We start from the raw sequence: 17726 nt of genomic DNA, 5'->3' as shown, positions 1-17726 counted from the left end.
AATCAGGATTTGAAAAATCGAAGACCTGCAACCCTGGACTTTCATTCTCACAGTGCCTGTCACTTCCCTGTTACTCTGCATCACTGAGGATGGGGGTTGGTCACCAATGATCATTTTACATCCAGGTTGCATCACTGTTTTAACTTTACCTTCACTGTTTATATTACCTACTTGGCTCCAATAGACCCCTGAAGCTGCCACCTCCCCTCCATCTCTTCTGCTCCCTGCTAACATCCACAAGATCCTTTGAGGTACTCCACCTGTCCCCCAAGGTCCAGTGGATCATACCAACATGTTCACCATCTTTGGATTGGACAAGACGAGTGGCAAGATAAAGACAAGATGTGGCTTTAGTTTATGTTCAGGACAGCTAACACATCTATTGGCTTACAGTCAGCTGGGCATGACTTCAGATTTCTGGCATATACACCCACTCCTGCCCTTTCCTCCCATTAAAGAAAAAAGATAACGTAGCAGACAGTGGTCGGGTCTACAGTAACTTTATTGTAACAGAGAAACCAGGCTGCAGTAAGTCTACACCATTAGAGCAGATGGTGGTTATCTTTCTAAAGGGTGAATGAAGCCTGAGCCCAGCTGGACGCACACGAAGGTCAAAACCAAAGCCCTGAACATCCTCTTGCCTGGTTCAACCCTGCATCACCCAACTCAAGATGAGACGAGTGACTGCACAACAGACTGGACGAAGGCCCAAGGTCCAACTGGGCAGAGGCGACATGCCGGCAGGAGACAGGCAATCACTGAAGAGGAGGTGGAAGTAGGTTGTTACCCATCCTCTGCTATTCTTTGATGAGAAGGGTGAGGCTATGGGGTGAGCAGTAAATTATGCTCTTCAATCTTCAAATAAGTAAATGCTACAGGGTGGGGTGGTGGTCAATCAAGCAGTAGAACAGGATGGAAATCTAGGCTGGTTATAGATCTTTGTGCCTAAGGAAAACACCAGTGATAAAAGAGGAGAGGGGAAATTAAAATGCCCACAAGTAAATACAAGAAGAGCCTTCTTTTTTTCTCTCAAATAAGACCGAAAACAGCATCTTTTGATTTTCCTTGTTGCAGTGGCAGCCGAGTCACCGGTTTTCACAAAACACGATTTCTGCAAACGTGATCTGTTGATAAGGCTGCTCGATCCCAGGAGGAAACACATGAGGCTGACTATTATTGTTAGAACTAGGTCTTCTCACAAAGCCTCTAATAAGGGGCATTTTCATGCTGAATCAACACCGGAAGGTGCTTCAGTTAAAGCTTCTGGAATATTGCAATGGTGTGATTGATCTTTTTTTTGGCTATGACTTTCTTGTACATGTAAACTCTTTCGGAAAAGCTGGACATACAGAGATGAGGGAGAGTTTGGTTCAGAGCCACAAAGTTCCACGCACCAGCCACAGATGCCTCCGCCTATTTCCCTACACGTTCTTTGCTGAGAAACACATTCGAATGCTGAGTTTTAAGTACTGTGGTTGAAAGAACCAGTCCGCTCACCACCATCCACCCTCCCTCTTCCTCTGTGTAAATCTCACAATAGCAGAGGTTGACAGGAAGGTTGTCTCTGTTCCCTCTCATCAGGGAAATTACTTGGTGACCTGGTGAATGGCGTGGGCAAGGTAGCCCACATTGCCGGAGGTGACACCTGCCACGGAGATGCGGCCGTCCTTTGTCATATAGACGGAGAACTCCTTGGTCAGCCGCTCCACCTGCAGAAAGAAGAATACTTGGGCATGTCCTGCTCATGGGGAACCCCCAGCCCTGGCAGGGCACTACAGCCATGTGTTAAACCTTGCTGATCTGCTATTTTGAGCCAGAACTCGCCTGTGGGGCTGGCTACTTTTCCATTGTGGCCGGTCAGCAAGGTGTTCAAAATTACTTAAATTAACGTAAGTGTAGACGTGAGTTACCTCATGACCAGTTAGCAAGGTGATATATTAAGACAAAGAAACAACAGAGGCTCTATTTTCTCACTTAAACCCTACTCCCAGAATTGAGTGTGCTATCTTAGAGTGAAAGAAGAAAAAAAAGCTAGGGTGTTGAATGTAGGGTGATGAATTCTGAAGGGGAACAGGTGAAAAAAGTCTTAGATTCAGCATCTGTAGAAAAAACAGATCCAGGATCCAGTGATGGATCAGTTTTTTTCTAATTTTCAGGCTCCTGCTTATTCTGGGATCTCTGCAGAGAAGAAGCAGTGGTCACAAAAACGATGAAAACAAGTCCTGCTCTTTGGAAGTTTGGAACCTCATGGAGGATACAGATTGGTAACTAACTAATAAAAAACAAGCAGAATGAATGCTATGTACTTCAGTTACCTAAAAGCCTCCCAAATGACTGTTTTAAGGGTAATTCTGAATAGCTAGGTGACCTAGAAGGACTAATTGGTCTGCTAGAGAGAAACTGGAGTCCACTCACCTGTTCGGGCTTTAGTCCTGTGAAACAAAACATGCCAATCTGGTCGGTGATGTGCTGCCAGTTGTGGGAGGACCCCTCCTTCTTGAGATTGGAGACCAGCTGAGTCCGCATGCTAATGATGCGATCAGCCATGCCTTTCACTTCCTGCAACCTGTAAAAAGCCCGGCAAGCAGCTCAATTCTGGCCAAGCCCTGACAGACACGCCACAGCTCATAGCATTTCTGCCTTCCTTGAGTATTCCCTAGTGTGTCCTTAACTGAGTCATATGCTGGTCCAGGGAAAAAACTCTTTTATAGCATTCAAAAAATATGTTTTTATTGCCAGGCCGGCATGGCTAAGCAGTTGAGCATCAACCTATAATCCAGTAGATTGTGGTTCAGTTCCTGGTCAGGGCACATGCCCGGGTTGCGGGCTCGATCCCCAGCAGGGGATGTGCAGGAGGCAGCTGATCAATGACTCTCTCATCGTTGATGTTTCTCTCTCTCTCCCTTTCCCTTCCTCTCTCTGAAATCAATAAAGATAGATTTAAAAAAAAAAAAAAGTTTTCATGGATTTCAGAGAGAGGGAGAGGGAGAGAGAAACACCAATGTGAGAGAAAACACCGATTGGTTGCCTTCTGTATGTGCACCAAATGGGGATCAAACCTACAACTTGGGTATGTGCCCTGACTGGGAAATGAACCTGCCACCTTTTGGTACACCGGATGACATTCAACCGAGCTACACTGGCCAGGGTCAGAGCAGTGTTTTATAAGATATATCATGGCCCATTAGCAGGCAATAAATTCAAGTAGCTGGATGCAACTGGCATTTAAAAAATATTGGCATAAAGCAAATGAAGCCTAAGTGTTGAGTTTTGGAACTGTTTCAGTTATAGACACACATATATAGCTAATGTGTGTTTAGGATCATCATGTAACGTGTATGTCTTATGTGGTTTGTGGTCAAAAAGACTGAGTAATACTAACTTAGAGCTCAGGAGGTACAGATAATAAAAAACCAAAAGACGCAGAAATACCAATTCAGTGCTAGCTATTACAAACAAAAAATATGATGTCCTTAAGGAAGTTCTTCTGTGGAAGATACTTCAATATGAACTTGAATTTAGGAGAAGGCAGACAGGTTTTACTTAACCTGGAGATGATGGAATGAAAGAAACTACCATCTCTGCATTATGTTTGTCTCTTCCAGGGAAAGACCAACGTACTTATTGGAAAGTGCTAACAAAATGCACTCCTCTCTCTCTTCCCCCTTCCACATATGGGAGCCATGTGATACTGTGTGTCACTAGTGGCCAACTACAAACATGCTTTGAAAGCTTATGGTGGGGTGGGTGGCTGGGGGGTGGCAATGTGCTTTTACCATTGTTTTCGCAGATCGGGGCTGTTCAGAACGGTGGAGGCAATCCGGGCCCCGTTGACAGGAGGGTTGGAATACATGGGACGAATCAAGATCTTCAACTGCGACTCCACCTTTTTGGCTTCATCAGCATCTTTGCAGACCACTGTGAAGGCTCCCACACGCTCACCTGAAAAGAAAAATGGAGCTTGTCTTCTAGTTCTACCTAAAGTGCTAAAGCAAATCATGATTACATTTTTTAAAAAAATGTGTCTTTATTGATTTCAGAGAGAGGGAGGGATAGGGAGAGAAAGATAGAAACATCAATGATGAGAGTCACTGATTGGCTGCTTCTAGCACACCCCCTACTGGGGATCGAGGCCACAACCCAGGCATGTGCCCTGACCAGGAACAGAACCTTGATCTCCTGGATCATAGGTCGATGCTCAACCGCTGAGGCATGCAGGCCAGGCAATTATGATTACATTTGCTACATATTAGCTGTTTCCATCAGAAACACCACAAAAATAACTCTGTTATAAGTAAAAAGTTTTTAGTAACCACAATAGTGAGTCTGGGTACAACAGAATAGTTTTACTCAAGTATTCAAAGGTCTCTTTCTATTGTATCCATCTTTGTTTTGTGGCTCATGGAGGAGTCGCTTACTATTTAGAGAAGCAGTAATCAGTTGTCTTTGCTGGAAAAATTCAGGGACACGAAAGAAGATGTGGCTAAGATCAGTACATCCATTTAACCTGTCTTTCCTCTCTGGGAAGGAGGGACATGGACCACAAACACATAGACAGGCAGGCACACACCCCCCCCTACCTGTGTGGCACCCCCTCCCAGCACTTCCTCAGTCTCATCAGAACACACATTGCACTGGGCCCTTTAATTTACCGTATAAGCCCATGTTCTTGGCATAGGACTGGCAGAGGCAGACATTAATGCCCTGTTCGATGAAGTGGCGCACAGCCCAGGCATCCTTGTTTCCATCGCCGCTGGCAAAGCCTTGGTAGGCCATGTCAAAGAACGCAAAGAGATTGTTTTTCTGGGAAAGAGAAGAGAAGATCAAAGCTTTAGGTAGTCCTTCTAAGATGCCCAGGTGGTCATCTGTGCTCATGGGGACCAGATCTGCCTCACACAGAATCGACTAGTTTTCTCCCCAGATGGCAGATTGGAAATGTTTCAGTTTCTTAAGAGCTAAGACATCAATATCTATTTTTTTACTCTGGTTGGTAAAAGAAGGTCCCTAAAGGAGACATTAAGAAAGGAGAATCTTAATCTTCATCTTCTCAGAAGGCTTAGTCAAAGAGGAAGCTCCTTTTAGGCCCACAGTGGTTTGGGTCATTATTTCGGTCTCGTCAGCACAGGACCAGCATCCGCCTTTTCCAGGGCTAAGGTCACCCTGGCAGACTCATTGTACACCCAGGGCCCACAAACGGCCACCTTAGAGCCACTTCATCCTGAAAGTGCTCTCTGAATGCCATTTCTCTGGCTCATTCTGTTTGCAGCTGAGGTTGGACAGAATGTAAAGAAAGGGGAACCAAGAAGAGTGAAAACGGGGGTGGGAGGGAGCAGGAACATCTTCCTCCCTAGGAATCCTGACTCACGCCTCCTCTGCCAGCTGACCCCATGAATGATAATGGCGACGCCAAGGGAAGTGGTGAGGATAGGAGGGGACACAAAAAAGTGGAAAAAGGATGGCCGAGTGACCACTGACCAGGACAAGTACAGACACCACCAACGGGCACCTGGGGTCGGGGGATGCCAACTGTGCAGGCCAGCCAATGACAAGTTTTACCAGAATTCCCTAGACCCAGGCTGAGGAACAAACACTATTTTCACCCTGCTCATGCAGCATCAATCACAGAATTGCTAATCATGCAAATGCGGAGCTCTTTCTTGGACATTAATAATGTGTGGAAACTTCATGTGGGCTCAAGGTAATCAACTGTCACTGTTAAGACATTGCCAGGTTCGGCCAATGTGGCTCAGTGGTTGAGCACTGACTTACGAAGCAGGAGGTCATGGTTCAATTCCCAGTCAGGGCACATGCCCAGGTTGCGGGCTTGATCCCCCGTCAGGGGCGTGCAGGAGGCAGCCGATCAATGACTCTCTCATCATTGATGTTTCTATCTCCCTCCCTCTCTCTCTGAAATCAATAAAGATATATTTAAAAAAAAAAAGACATTGCCAGGTTAGGCATCTAAGGCTGGTTACTCCAGGCAGAACTGTCACCAGTCAGTCCACCCTCCTCACCTTCACCACCGTGGCTATCTCCTTCCACTGCTCGGGGCGAGGGTCCACGCCAGTGGGGTTGTGGGCACAAGCATGCAGGAGAAGAACACTTTGCTGTGGCATTTTCTAAAAAGACAAACAACCAAGAGATCACTCTGCAGCTGGAAAAGGAGATACTTTACCTGAAATGCCATATGGTCACTACTTGGAAAATAACAAAAATAACCTGAGGTTTAAGAGTTACCTCATCCCAAGTATTTTAAGGCAGGTATTGAGACCAAGCTGGGAGACGTCAAATCTCCACAAGGTTTATTCCTGGTCTCTCCCCCCCGCCAAGCCTCACTTACTGAAATGTCCTCCATAGCACCAGTGAAGTCAAAGCCGCACGTCTTGGGGTCATAGTATCGATAACCCTGCAGCTGCATGCCAGCATCCCTGAAGATGGGCGTGTGGTTTCCCCAGGTGGGTTTGGGCAGATAGACATCTCGGCTGAACTTGAAAAATCTTTGCTGAGAGATGGGATGAAATGGAATGAAAAAATGATGAGAGGGGAAAAAAAAGGTTGAAAACACAGCTCCTCCCTCTGATGGAGAGCCAGTACTGAGAAAGCAGCAAGATGGCCTGGGTGGAAAACAGGCTCTGACAGTTATACAGCTGTGTAGCCAAGGACCCACCTGGGCCTCACTCTCTTCATTTATCCAATGGCATTAACTGAACCTCCTTCATAAAGATTAAACGAGTTAAAATATAAAAGCTCCCAGTAACAGAATGTGCTCAATAAGTTATACTTATTATAATGTTATCCTATTATAATTATAATAACATTGTCTTTGTGATTTCTAAATACTTTCATTTTTAACTCCGAGTCCATTTCCCAGGGAATAGGAAGTCTTCCAACTTTGTGGAAAGAGGAAATGTACGTCTGGGTCAGCAAAGGCACATGCACTAGGAAATCCCGTCATCCTCAACTTATAGCTCTTTGCTGAAGGAATTTCCAGACTCACCAGAAAACTGGCTCCGATCCTTAAGGCCCCGGTTCCAGAAATGGTCTGCACGGTGACATACTGAAAGAGAGACACCCACAGTCAGCGAGGCGTCCCACTCTCTTAATTCAACAAGACAGAGGTCAAGCATATGGATACTGTCTCAAATGAGTATTTAGAAACGAGAGAACAGTACTGTTTCATTCCCGCATTTGCTAAGTGACAGACTGACTTGACTCTCCTCATTGGTTCCAACACCTTTGCTGGTGCAGAAACAAATTCCTTATGGCCTGTTAGTAGTATCATCCCGTGTTACACGGAAAACTTTCAGGACACAAAATCCCACCTTCTCAGTGAAAAGGGAATGGTTTATATGGAGGAAAAAAGACACTAAGAATGCTCACTACATTAAAGCATTATTGCAGAATTATACAAAATTGAATGACTCTCTGAACACCCAAGTTCCTTGAAGAGCAAGTCAACGAGTTTGTTAGAATAACATTACTACATGTTAACGTTGTCTAAGAGGCTCCTTTTGTGAGTTTTCAGAATCTGAAATATTCATCCTTTGGGTAGATGCCTGAGTAAATCTGTTTCTTTGAATCTGATGAGTAGGAAACCACAGTAGGGTTTTTTTTTGGGGGGTGGTGGTGGTGTTTTTTAAGGCGCCATAGAAGCAAGGCTCTACAAAACATCAACCAATTTTCTGGACTGGCAGACACTGGATTAAATAGGAGGAACCTAACTGACTCTTTACTAAAAAAGTTTGTCTCTGCAAACTTTGGTGTGACGGAAATAAAAACCTTAATGTTGATCTGACAATACTAATGATTCGCAAAGGCAGAGCAATTTAGAAAAGACAGGCTGGTGTTATTTTAAGATAGGCCAGTTTTGTACTTAGGTAACGACTAACTAGATGTACACAGGCTAAACAAAAATTACAGGGAAAAAAAAAAACCCAGGAAAAAAAAAAATAACCCAGAGGGGTTAACAGGTGGTTGACTGTATGGACATCAGTCAAACCATATTCTGTCCATGATTTGTGGTCACAACTGCATCACCACTGGGTCAAGGTTGTACGCTTTGCTTTGAGTCAATGAACTAACTCGTGGATTTAGACCAGTCTTGTAAATAAAATGTATTTATTCTGGCCTCTGAGGGGTGGGGAGGGGAGAAATGCTGGCTTAGTTTTGCTACTTTGTGTGTTTCCCCAGACTTACAAAGAAAAAAAAAATTTAAACATACAAATGTATCCATTAAAAAAACATTTGTTTCAAAAGAAAGTAAACTATAATGCACATTAGCCCTTGTTTTAGGCAAGTTGTTTGGTGGTCTGGCTATATCCCACCTGCATGAGGCTAATCTTCTATTACAAGAGTGGGCCTGCAAATATCCTGCAGATGCATACAGGAATCTGTGTGCAAAATGCTTATTAAGTCCAGTGACCTTTAGGTCCATCTCTCTTCCACAAGAAGGAGGAGACAACTAAGGGACACTTGTGTTCCGCCATCATGGCTGCAGTGATGCTCTCTGGACCTATGAGAGAGGAGGGAGGTGGCAGGAAGGGAGCATGGTCTACTCTCTTCCAGTATCCAAGCTGGCTGTGAAGAGCAGAGGAGCGCCAGGCTGGTCCCAGCTGCAATAGTTTACCTGTGGCTTGTTACCCGCCTGCTTCCTCCATCTGAGCTGGAAGCTTAGGACACGAGGGTGGGGGCTAACTATAGGCTCAAAGCTAGGCATGGTTTGGAGTTTCTAAAGCATATTTAATGTAAAATGAACATAAGCACACAGAGACTAATGGAAAAGCAGTGTCAAATCTATCAAATTACCACTACATTTCTGGAATTGGTGTTATAGGAAATCTTTTTTTTCATTAGTGCCAATTTACTATCTAAAGAAGAGATATCAGCAAAAGTGTGGCTACCTCAAAACAATCACCACACACAAAGTTGCATATCTTTTCTTATTTCTTTTCTTGTTTAAATTATCTCAAATTTGTTTAAATTATTACATTTAAAAACAGACTCTGTATGATCCCAGAATTTGCTCCACTTACCCGGCCACTTTTCAATACTTCGCTGTTCTCACCCAGGGCGAGTTCTGCAGATGCCTTACAGAACTCAGCCAGTCCCCCAATGGGCAGGTATTCTTTGTCCAGATTTTTTCCAGCAATCTGAGCCTCTGCCTAGACGAGAGAAAATGCATCCGTTTAGCTGTTTCTTACCTGGAATTACCTTAATACAGGGTAGGACAAAAGTAGGTTCAGTTGTTCATATGGAAAATAATACTATAATTAATAGTAACAGAAAAATGAACTGTTTCGAGTACTCGAGAATTGTAAACCTACTTTTGCCCCACCCTGTATTTAATGTTTTAGAATCAAATTTTGAAGGTAAAGCCTTGTTTTTTTATTTGGATACTGTCCCAGAAGAAAAGGAAGTAGAATACTTTATATAATATATTGCAGAACAGAAATATTTAATTTTCTTTCAAAGTTCAGTTTTATGTGGATGGGTAGATACCGCCTCTTGGTTACCATTTAACATAAAATGGCCTTCTTGGAATGCACAAGAACAAGGTTTAAGGGCATCGCTAATTAACATTTCGAGTCTCAGTTTCCTCATTTGCTGAATGGGGGAACTGTTTCTGCATCTCGTGTGGTCGAGGTGAAGAGCTGATGAGCTAATGTACGAAGTGTGCGGTAGGGCTCCGGCTTACAGCAATAGCTAACACTTGCTGATTACTCTGAACTGATTTATTGAGACCAAAAGCAAGTCCAATTTCCCGAGTCCTTTTTGCTACTCAGAGGCTTCCAGCATATTCATATTTCAGTGGAAGAGGAACAGATGCAAATGAAGACATGCTTTCTTTAAAAAAATTACTCTTAGGGGATTAGCTATAATAACAAAAAAACTAATATGCAACAAAAATAGTGAAAATTATGCAATAGCTCGATAGGAAGAAAGGACAGAGCATGTCTGTGTAGGAAGGTGGGCTTCGCCAAGGCCATCAAAATGAGAGCAGTGGAAAATAGTAAGAGTAACCCTGATCCATGAAGGCCTGTTTCTGTCACCAAGAGACAGTGTTGAAATTCTCGGTCCTTTCGTGCACCCTCAGAATTAACCACGACATTATGCCTCTTTTATGGACAAGCACAGGAGTTCAATCTTGGAAAAGACCATGCAGTTCCAACAGCTCACTTTTACAGCCAAGGAGACCGCAGCCTAGACAACCTAAATGATTTAAGCAGTTAGTACCAGAACCTGAACCCAGGTCTCCTGACTCCTGGTCCAGCAGTTTCTGCCGCTCTCCAGGCGCTCCCTCCAGTTTATTTATCCCAATCAGGCGGGAGGTGGGTGGCAAGCTCACCTTCCGGATACTAGGGAGCACGTAAGGTTTTCCATTATCGTCCCGGTAGGCACCAACTCCCAGGTTCATCTTCTTGCTATTGGTGTCTCTTTTAAAGGCCTCTGTGACGCCCAGGATGGGATCTGGGGGCCCCATCTCCACATGGGCCCACCAGGAGCTGAAACGGGAAATACAAGACATCAGTTACAGCAGCAAGATTTCCACGGTCAGAGACATTTTGGATCTGCCACAAATCCATTTCAACAAGTGGGTGCATGTATGCTACGTACAGGGTAAAGCAATAGGCACTACAATTCAAAGCACCTCCCAGAAGGGTGGAGAAAAGCAACAATTTCAATACAAATCCTATGAGAAGCAGACGGACGGGGTGGCACCTCCCTGAATCACCTTGGGGTGCACAGGATGCATGTGTAGGTTTTTGAAGCAGCCCAAACCTGACCTGAATTCCCAGGCAAAGACTATTCCAAGTAATTTGGCAGTGAGACGCCGAGAGTGCCAAAAGATGAAACCAAAGAAGCAAGGGCCAGTGTAAGAGGATAATGTGACCGCTCCCCCCCCCTTCCTCCCATCCCAAGGGGCTTCGGTTTTTATCCTGTTCCCAAACTTGTTAAGGGCGTCATTTGGAGAGCTTGTTAAAAATAGTTTCCTGCGGGGAGGGGAGGAGGGGATGGGGGACATCTGTAATACTTTCAACAATAAAAATAAGTTAAAAAAAAAAATTCCTGGGCCCTACCTTGGATGTAGTGAAAATATGTAGAATCAATACTTTTTTTTTCGGGGGGAGGGGATAAGAATGAAAGGAGTTAACTATAAAACCAAACAGAGCCTGGTACAGAGTGAGTACTTGATGTTATCTGGTATCATTGTTACCAAATTATCACACTGTACCCTTATATATAACCATGTGTCACTAGCATGAAGCCTGGTGAGGAAAGTATGCAGAGAATTCAAGGAGCACATGGCCAAAAGGCTTTAAGACAAAATACAGGTCTTTCCTGCTTTTCAATGATTACTACTTAGGTTTTCCTAGTCTCGGGAGATATTATCCTTCTTCCTGCTCAGTAGTTCTATTGCCAGAACTTAAAACCCCTCTCATTTTTTTCATTCTAGGCTTCCTGGTTGTTCCAGTATCTCAGCAATGGTAAGAAACAGATACCTCAAAGCAACTTCTGAACTGGGCCGGAGGAAAGCTTTTGTTATTTCCTATCCCCAATTCAGACCCTGAAGACATGTAGCCACCTGCCTGCCTAGGTCACTGTCACTAGCTGATGAGTAAAAGGAATACTTTGAATGTCAAGGACATATGATAGAGCTTCTAGTAAGCAATTTTCATTTTTAAAAAGATGGCTCTGTCTCCAAGGCCGTCAATCAATGATGACAGAGCCGATGCCCCTAACCACAAGGACAGAAGGCACCTTGTTAAATGGGGGGAAGAGCACTTATTTGTCATGTTCTTGAAAAAGTTTATTTGGCATAAAAATTCTCTCAGAAACAGTCCTGAGTCTTCTGGCAGAGATATAATTGAGAGTAGCATCTTTTGAGAAGAATTCCAAAAGCAACTTCAAAACATGGAATCTCAAAAATCTAAATATCAGAGCAGGGATACTCAGTTTGATTAGTCCTACATCGGTAATCATGCTCAGGTCCTCCATGCCCTTCACTATTCTGTTCCTCAAAAGGGTAAAGACTCTCTGCCACGCTATAAGAACTCTGATGTTTTTAAAGAGAGAGTACTAGATAAAAACAAGAGTGCTCTGGGGACGAAGTTTATGCAGACAACCAGTGGCCTACAAAGTGATTCCTCTCAATGAACTTTGGAAATCGGCTCAAAGCCTCAGCCATTGACCAATACTGACCAGACAACTGAAAGATGTTAGGCACAGAGTATTCAGATAAGTGTTTTCAATTGAAATGCCTTGCAGTTTCCCTGGGAGCCTGCAGAGTAATTTATAGTTTTTTGTTTGTTTGTTTTTTTTATCTTCACCCAAGGACATGCTTATTGAATTTTAGAGAGAAGGGAAGGGGGAGAGAGAGAGAGAAACATCGATCAGCTGGCACCCTGACTGGGAACTGAGCCTGCAACCTATTGGTGTATGAGATGAAGCTCCAACTGAGTCACCTGGCCAGAGCTAAGACTATTTTTAAAAAGTTATTTATTTATTTATTTATTTACTTGGGGGGGGGGGGAGAAACATTGATTTGCTATTCCACTTATTCACACATTCATGGGTTGCTTCTTAGATGTGCCTTGACAGAGGACCGACCCGGCAACCTTGGCATATTGGGGCGATGCTCTAACCAACTGAGGCATCCGGCCAGGGCAAAGTCTATTATTATTTTTTTAAAACACATTTTGCAACCACGATTCCTCTAGATGTTTAGCCTTTGATCTAGGACACAATATTAAAATGTCGTATTTGTTTTCTATTGCATTGACTTAAAAAAAAAAAATCAATGTTTAAAATAAAAATATTTGATTTGAAAGACACACAGGCACTGTTCTAAGTGCTGAGAGATAACAGTGAACAAGGCAGGTCTGGTCTCCGCTTTCCTGGAATTTACATTCTAATGAGGAAAAGACAGGAGAGAAGAAAATGAGTCAGGCTCCCGAACCGAAAGCCTGACTAAAAGGTCACACCCATAGGGATTTCCACCAAGTACTAAAAGTAGAACCGTAGACCATCCGGCCAAAGGCATAAAACAAGTGATCGTTTTACCATCGCTACAATGGTGAAACCAACACTCTCTTGCCCATAATTTTAGGCACGCCTTTCTGTTCTCCAAATTTGCCACGTACGTTGTAACAGCCCCTCCCTGATTCCGGTCCGTAGGTATGCCGCCGACTTACAGAGCACCCCGACAGTGTGCCAAGAAGGAGCCAAGCCAGGGAGCTAAGAAAGCGTGAAAGCCTGGGAGAAACTCCTGCTAAGAGAGTGTGGGGCTTGGTAAGAGACAAACTGTTCTGCTCACTTGATATCATACAACAGCCAAAGAAAAGGCCAAGGCATGGGAGAGAGATCAAGGCTCTGCTCGCTGGAGTCAGTACCTGGTGGTGGTGGTTGGAGACTGGGTTCCTGATGAAGCAGTACTCAAGGACACTGTCCCCAGTCGGCTTCTTGAGAGGATTAAATCGCCCTGGGGTCAGATCTCACTGGGAAGGAACCACTCATTTGTTTAATGCACTGTACCTCCCCCACACCTATTACAGTTTGAAACGACATACAGGGTGGGGCAAAAGCAGGTGTGCAGTTGTTCCTACGCTTTAAAATAACACAAGAATCAACTCTGTGCTTTGGGTACTCACAACTGTAAACCTGCTTTTGCCCCAACCTTGCATTTGCAATGTCCCCAGAGACGCCTCTCTGGGGCTGGTCCAGCGCGGCGTCTGTCCCCAGCACCTGGTCTGCGAAAGTCGGGGACGGAACACTGACTAAATGAAGGAGCAGAGTGAGATGCGAGGAAGGACGGCCACTCCCCTCCAGCCAGACCTCCTTAGGGCTTAAGGAAAAAAAAAAAAAGGGGGTGCACTTTATCCCGACCCTTTTCCATCCAAAGACCAAACGGCAGCAGGGGCGAAGGGGGGGGGGGTCACGGGTGACTCAGGCGCCAAGGTCACGGGATGCAGGCAGGAGAGCGGGGTCCGAATGCCAGGGTCCCGGGACCCCCCCCTCCCTCCTCCCGGGCACACGCGCGGCAGCCGCCAGCCTGCAAAACCCTCCCGGCCCCGAGAGGCCGCGACAGGTGAGCCCGCCGCCCCCCAGGGTAGCCTGTCAAGGGCACGCGCGGTACCCCCGGCGCCGCAGCCAATCAGCGCGAGGCAGCCGGGACCCCGCAGCCAATGGGTGCGAGGCTTGCCCGCGCGGCAGCTCCGGGGCTCTCTCCTTCTTCCCCCACCCCCTCCCCCACCTGAATCTGGGCCTCGTGACCCACCTGGAGGGGAGTCCGGGTGCCGCGGAGGGCCACACTTCCTCACCCGGGGCGCGCTGGCCCGCTCGCCCGCGCTCTCGCGGGCCGGGGAGGGGAGGGATGTAGGACCCCGGGGGTCACTGCGACGCGCGGCCGCTCAGTCGGAGAAAGTGAGTGTGAGTGTGTATGTGCGTGTGTGAGTGTGTATGTGCGTGTGTGAGTGTGCGTGTGTGTGTGTGTGGAGTGTGCGTGTGAGTGTGTGCGCGCGCGGTGCCCGAGAGTCCCGGGCAGGCCCGTCTCCCGGGCTCCGTCCCCCCTGCTTACCTGGCTCTGGCGGAGGCCACGGCCGCGAGGCCTGGGTGGAAGGCGGCGACGGCGGCCAGGGCGCGGCCGGAGAGCAGCAGGGCCATGGTGGGCGGCAGGCGGGCGGCGGGTCGCTGCGGGACAGAGCGCGGGGCGCGCGGCGCGGGCTGCTGCTGCTGCTGCTGCTGCAGGAGGTAAGGCCAGCGACTTCCCCGGCGGGGCTAGAGCTGCCGCGCCCGCGCCGCGTCACAGCGCACCCTGGCGGCCGGAGCGAGCGCGGCGCCGGTCGGCGCGCCCCGAGCCTGCGCCCCGGGGCCACGTGCTCCCTGCGCGCCGCGGCTTGCAGCGCGGGACACGCCTCGCGCTTTCAATCACGGCGGGCCGCGGGAGGCGGTGGCAGCTGTTAGGCCGTTATGAAAACCTGGGAAAATGCAGGCTGCTGCAGGCAAAGCAAATTGCGTAACGTCATAAAGCCTGGAACGAGGTGGCCGCCCTCTCTGTCCAGGCCCATGCTTCCCTGAGTGCCCATCACCTCACCTTCGTGAATGCTTCCTTACCTGGGCTCTGAAGGGGACATTCCAGCCTCCTGTGGGCGCCTCTGAGGGTTCAGTGAGATGATGTCTAAAAACAGGGCCAGGTTCGGTAAGCACAGAGGAACCCCTGGTTCTTGATGACACACCTGCATTTGTCAGATCTTTGCAGTTGTGTGTGGAAGGGAATGAATTACTTCGAGAGGAAAAAGCGAATGATTTTGAGATCCCAGAAGTTGAATAATTTAAACAAATCCACTGCAAACACTGGCTCTTTCTCTGATACTCTAAAAACCAAATAGAACCATGTCCCTCTGTGGCGTCTCCTTTGCCCGGTGCCCTTCCCAACTTACCGTCCCAGTTTCATCTGCTCTCCCTGTGACCTCATCGTGTGCTCCCACAGTCCACGACTTTCCGCTTTACCAGTTTCCTACAGCTGCCATACAGATGTTCTACAAATTGCCACAAACTGGATGGTTTAAAACAACAAAAATTTCTTCTTTCACAGTTCTAGAGTCTAGAAGTCCAAAATTAAGGTTCCTGCTGGAGTCTCTGAGACAAACTCTGTTCCAGGCCTCTCTTCCAGCTTCTGGCAGTTGCCAGCAGTCCTTGGCAGTTCTTTGGCTTGTTGACACATCACTCCAGTCTCTGCCTCCATCTCCTTCAGTGGCGTTCTCTCCTTGTGTGTGCCTCTTCTCCTTTTTTTAAATCCTCACCTGAGGACATGTTCATTGACTTTTAGAGAAAAGGGAAAGGAGAGAGGGAGGGGAGGCATTGACGTGAGAGTGAAGAGAAACATCGGTCTGTTGCGTCTCATATGCGCCCCGATCAGGGATCCAGCTCGCAACCTAGGTATGTGCCCTGATGGGGAATCGAGCCCCTGATCTTTTGGAGTATGGGACTACACCCCAAACAACTGAGCCACATCTCTTCTTATAAGGACACCAGTCATATTGGATTAGGGCCCACCTTAGCGGCTTCACCTTAATTTGATTACATCTGCAAAGACCCTCCTTGCGAATAAGTCACATTCACAGGTACTTGGGGTTTGAACTTAAACATATCTTTTTTTGGAGATGCATTTCAATCCATAGCAATCACTCTCCTTAAGACCTAGCAATTATACTTCCAGGTATAGACCCTAGAGAGTTCATGCATGTATAAGGATGTCAGCGAAGCATTGTTTATAAAAGCAAAACATAGGAACAACCTAATTGTCCATCAGGGAAACGGATAGATGTGCTGTTACAGTCACGTGATGGAGCATTAGAGAGCTATGGACATGAACGAACTCAGTTTATAGGTGTCAGCATGGATAGACCTCAAAAACATAGGAATAGCAAGTTGCAAAAGTATAGGTGTAATATGGCGCGATTTAGATAACATTTTAAAATACACAAAACCATATGATACATCATTCAGAGAGGTACGTAAAAGTTTGAAAAAATATACTAGGGATACAGTTCAGTATGGGATCAGGAGGGCGCGAAAGGCTGTTTGCCCTTGTGGAGGGAATGACGCAACTTTGTCACATTGGCTTCAGAAAAAATTGCAGATAATATGAACGCTTGTCACCACTCTGGGTGCGGTATTTGTTATATCGGTCTCTATTATGTATATGTTTAACTTTCCCCTAAGAAAGCCAGTTTGAGTGACTGGTATGAAAGATGGAAAGGACAAGCCTAAGAGGTAGGGAGAGTAGTTGGAAAGAAGGGTGACACAGTGATCTGGGCAAAAAACTCGGAGGGTCAGAGTTCCGGTGGAAGTAGCAGGGGTGGAGAAAAGGCTACGGATCTGGGGCCTATCAAGGAGGTAGAAACCAAAGGGTTTGGTGATTAGATAGAGGGAGAAGTCGAAAAGGAAACAGAAGTAATTCCCAGTGTCTCAACGTTGGGATTGCCTGCAAGTAACAGAGATCCAAAATAATTGGCTTAACCAAAATAAAATTTCTTTCTCTAGCATCCAAATCTGGAGATAGGCAGTCCGGGGCTGGCTCCACAAAGTCCTCAGGGACCCAGGTCCTTCCAGCTTGTGATTCTACCCTCCCGAAGGCGTGGCTCTCACCCAGTGGTCCAAGGTGGTAGCCACAACTTCAGCCACCACGGCTCCATTCCAGGCAAGAGCCTAAAGGAAAGGGCAAAAAATAAAGTGCAAAGGACACACGCTAGCTATCTTTTAAGGGAAGGTCATGGGAGGAGGCAGAGTGTGGCAAAAGTCAGACGGAGGAGAGAGAGAGCCAGGGGACGGCTCAGGAGGGAGGGCTCAGTGCTCCAGTGGGAAATCAGGGAGGCCTTCATGGGGGAGATGGCATTTTACGTGAACTTTGCAGGACATAGGGTATTTCACAAGTAGAGGAGGAAGGTAGGAAAAAAACAGGGCCTGCACCCCTCCTTGCTGCCTCCCTTGTCTTTGCTGCCCCTGCTTTTTGTCTGTGGAGTACGTGCTTGGGCACTAGGAGTGAATGTGCTCAAACGTGACCTTGTTGTGTTTTGCATTTGCGTGCATTTTTCGGAAGTCAGTGAATGGTGTGTGCCTTTGTGTAGATGTCCGTGTGTGCGCCTGTTTGTACACGGATACCCTGTAGGTGGGGGTGGCGGGGAGGGATGTGTGCCAGCTTCCAAACCCATCTAACCCACCTGATG

The 17726-nt window shown here is 46.6% G+C and overlaps 1 protein-coding gene across 1 annotated transcript; it reads right to left on the bottom strand.

Moving 5' to 3' along the window:
• Positions 1 to 484: 484 nt before the first annotated feature.
• On the bottom strand, positions 485 to 14676 carry GOT2 (glutamic-oxaloacetic transaminase 2). Its single transcript, XM_087826612.1, has 10 exons — positions 14576 to 14676; positions 10346 to 10502; positions 9033 to 9161; positions 6998 to 7057; positions 6341 to 6502; positions 6015 to 6119; positions 4653 to 4803; positions 3777 to 3942; positions 2416 to 2566; positions 485 to 1709 (listed from the first exon to the last, which is right to left on the bottom strand). The coding sequence occupies exons 1-10, from the start codon at positions 14659 to 14661 to the stop codon at positions 1587 to 1589; spliced, it is 1290 nt and encodes a 429-aa protein (XP_087682738.1). The 5' UTR covers positions 14662 to 14676; the 3' UTR covers positions 485 to 1586.
• Between the last annotated feature and the right edge of the window lie 3050 nt (positions 14677 to 17726).

The sequence above is a fragment of the Miniopterus natalensis genome, chromosome 18 (assembly GCF_054644295.1).
Source record: "Miniopterus natalensis isolate mMinNat1 chromosome 18, mMinNat1.hap1, whole genome shotgun sequence".
NCBI lineage: Eukaryota > Metazoa > Chordata > Mammalia > Chiroptera > Miniopteridae > Miniopterus > Miniopterus natalensis.
This window is presented reverse-complemented; position numbering and strand designations above follow the sequence as displayed.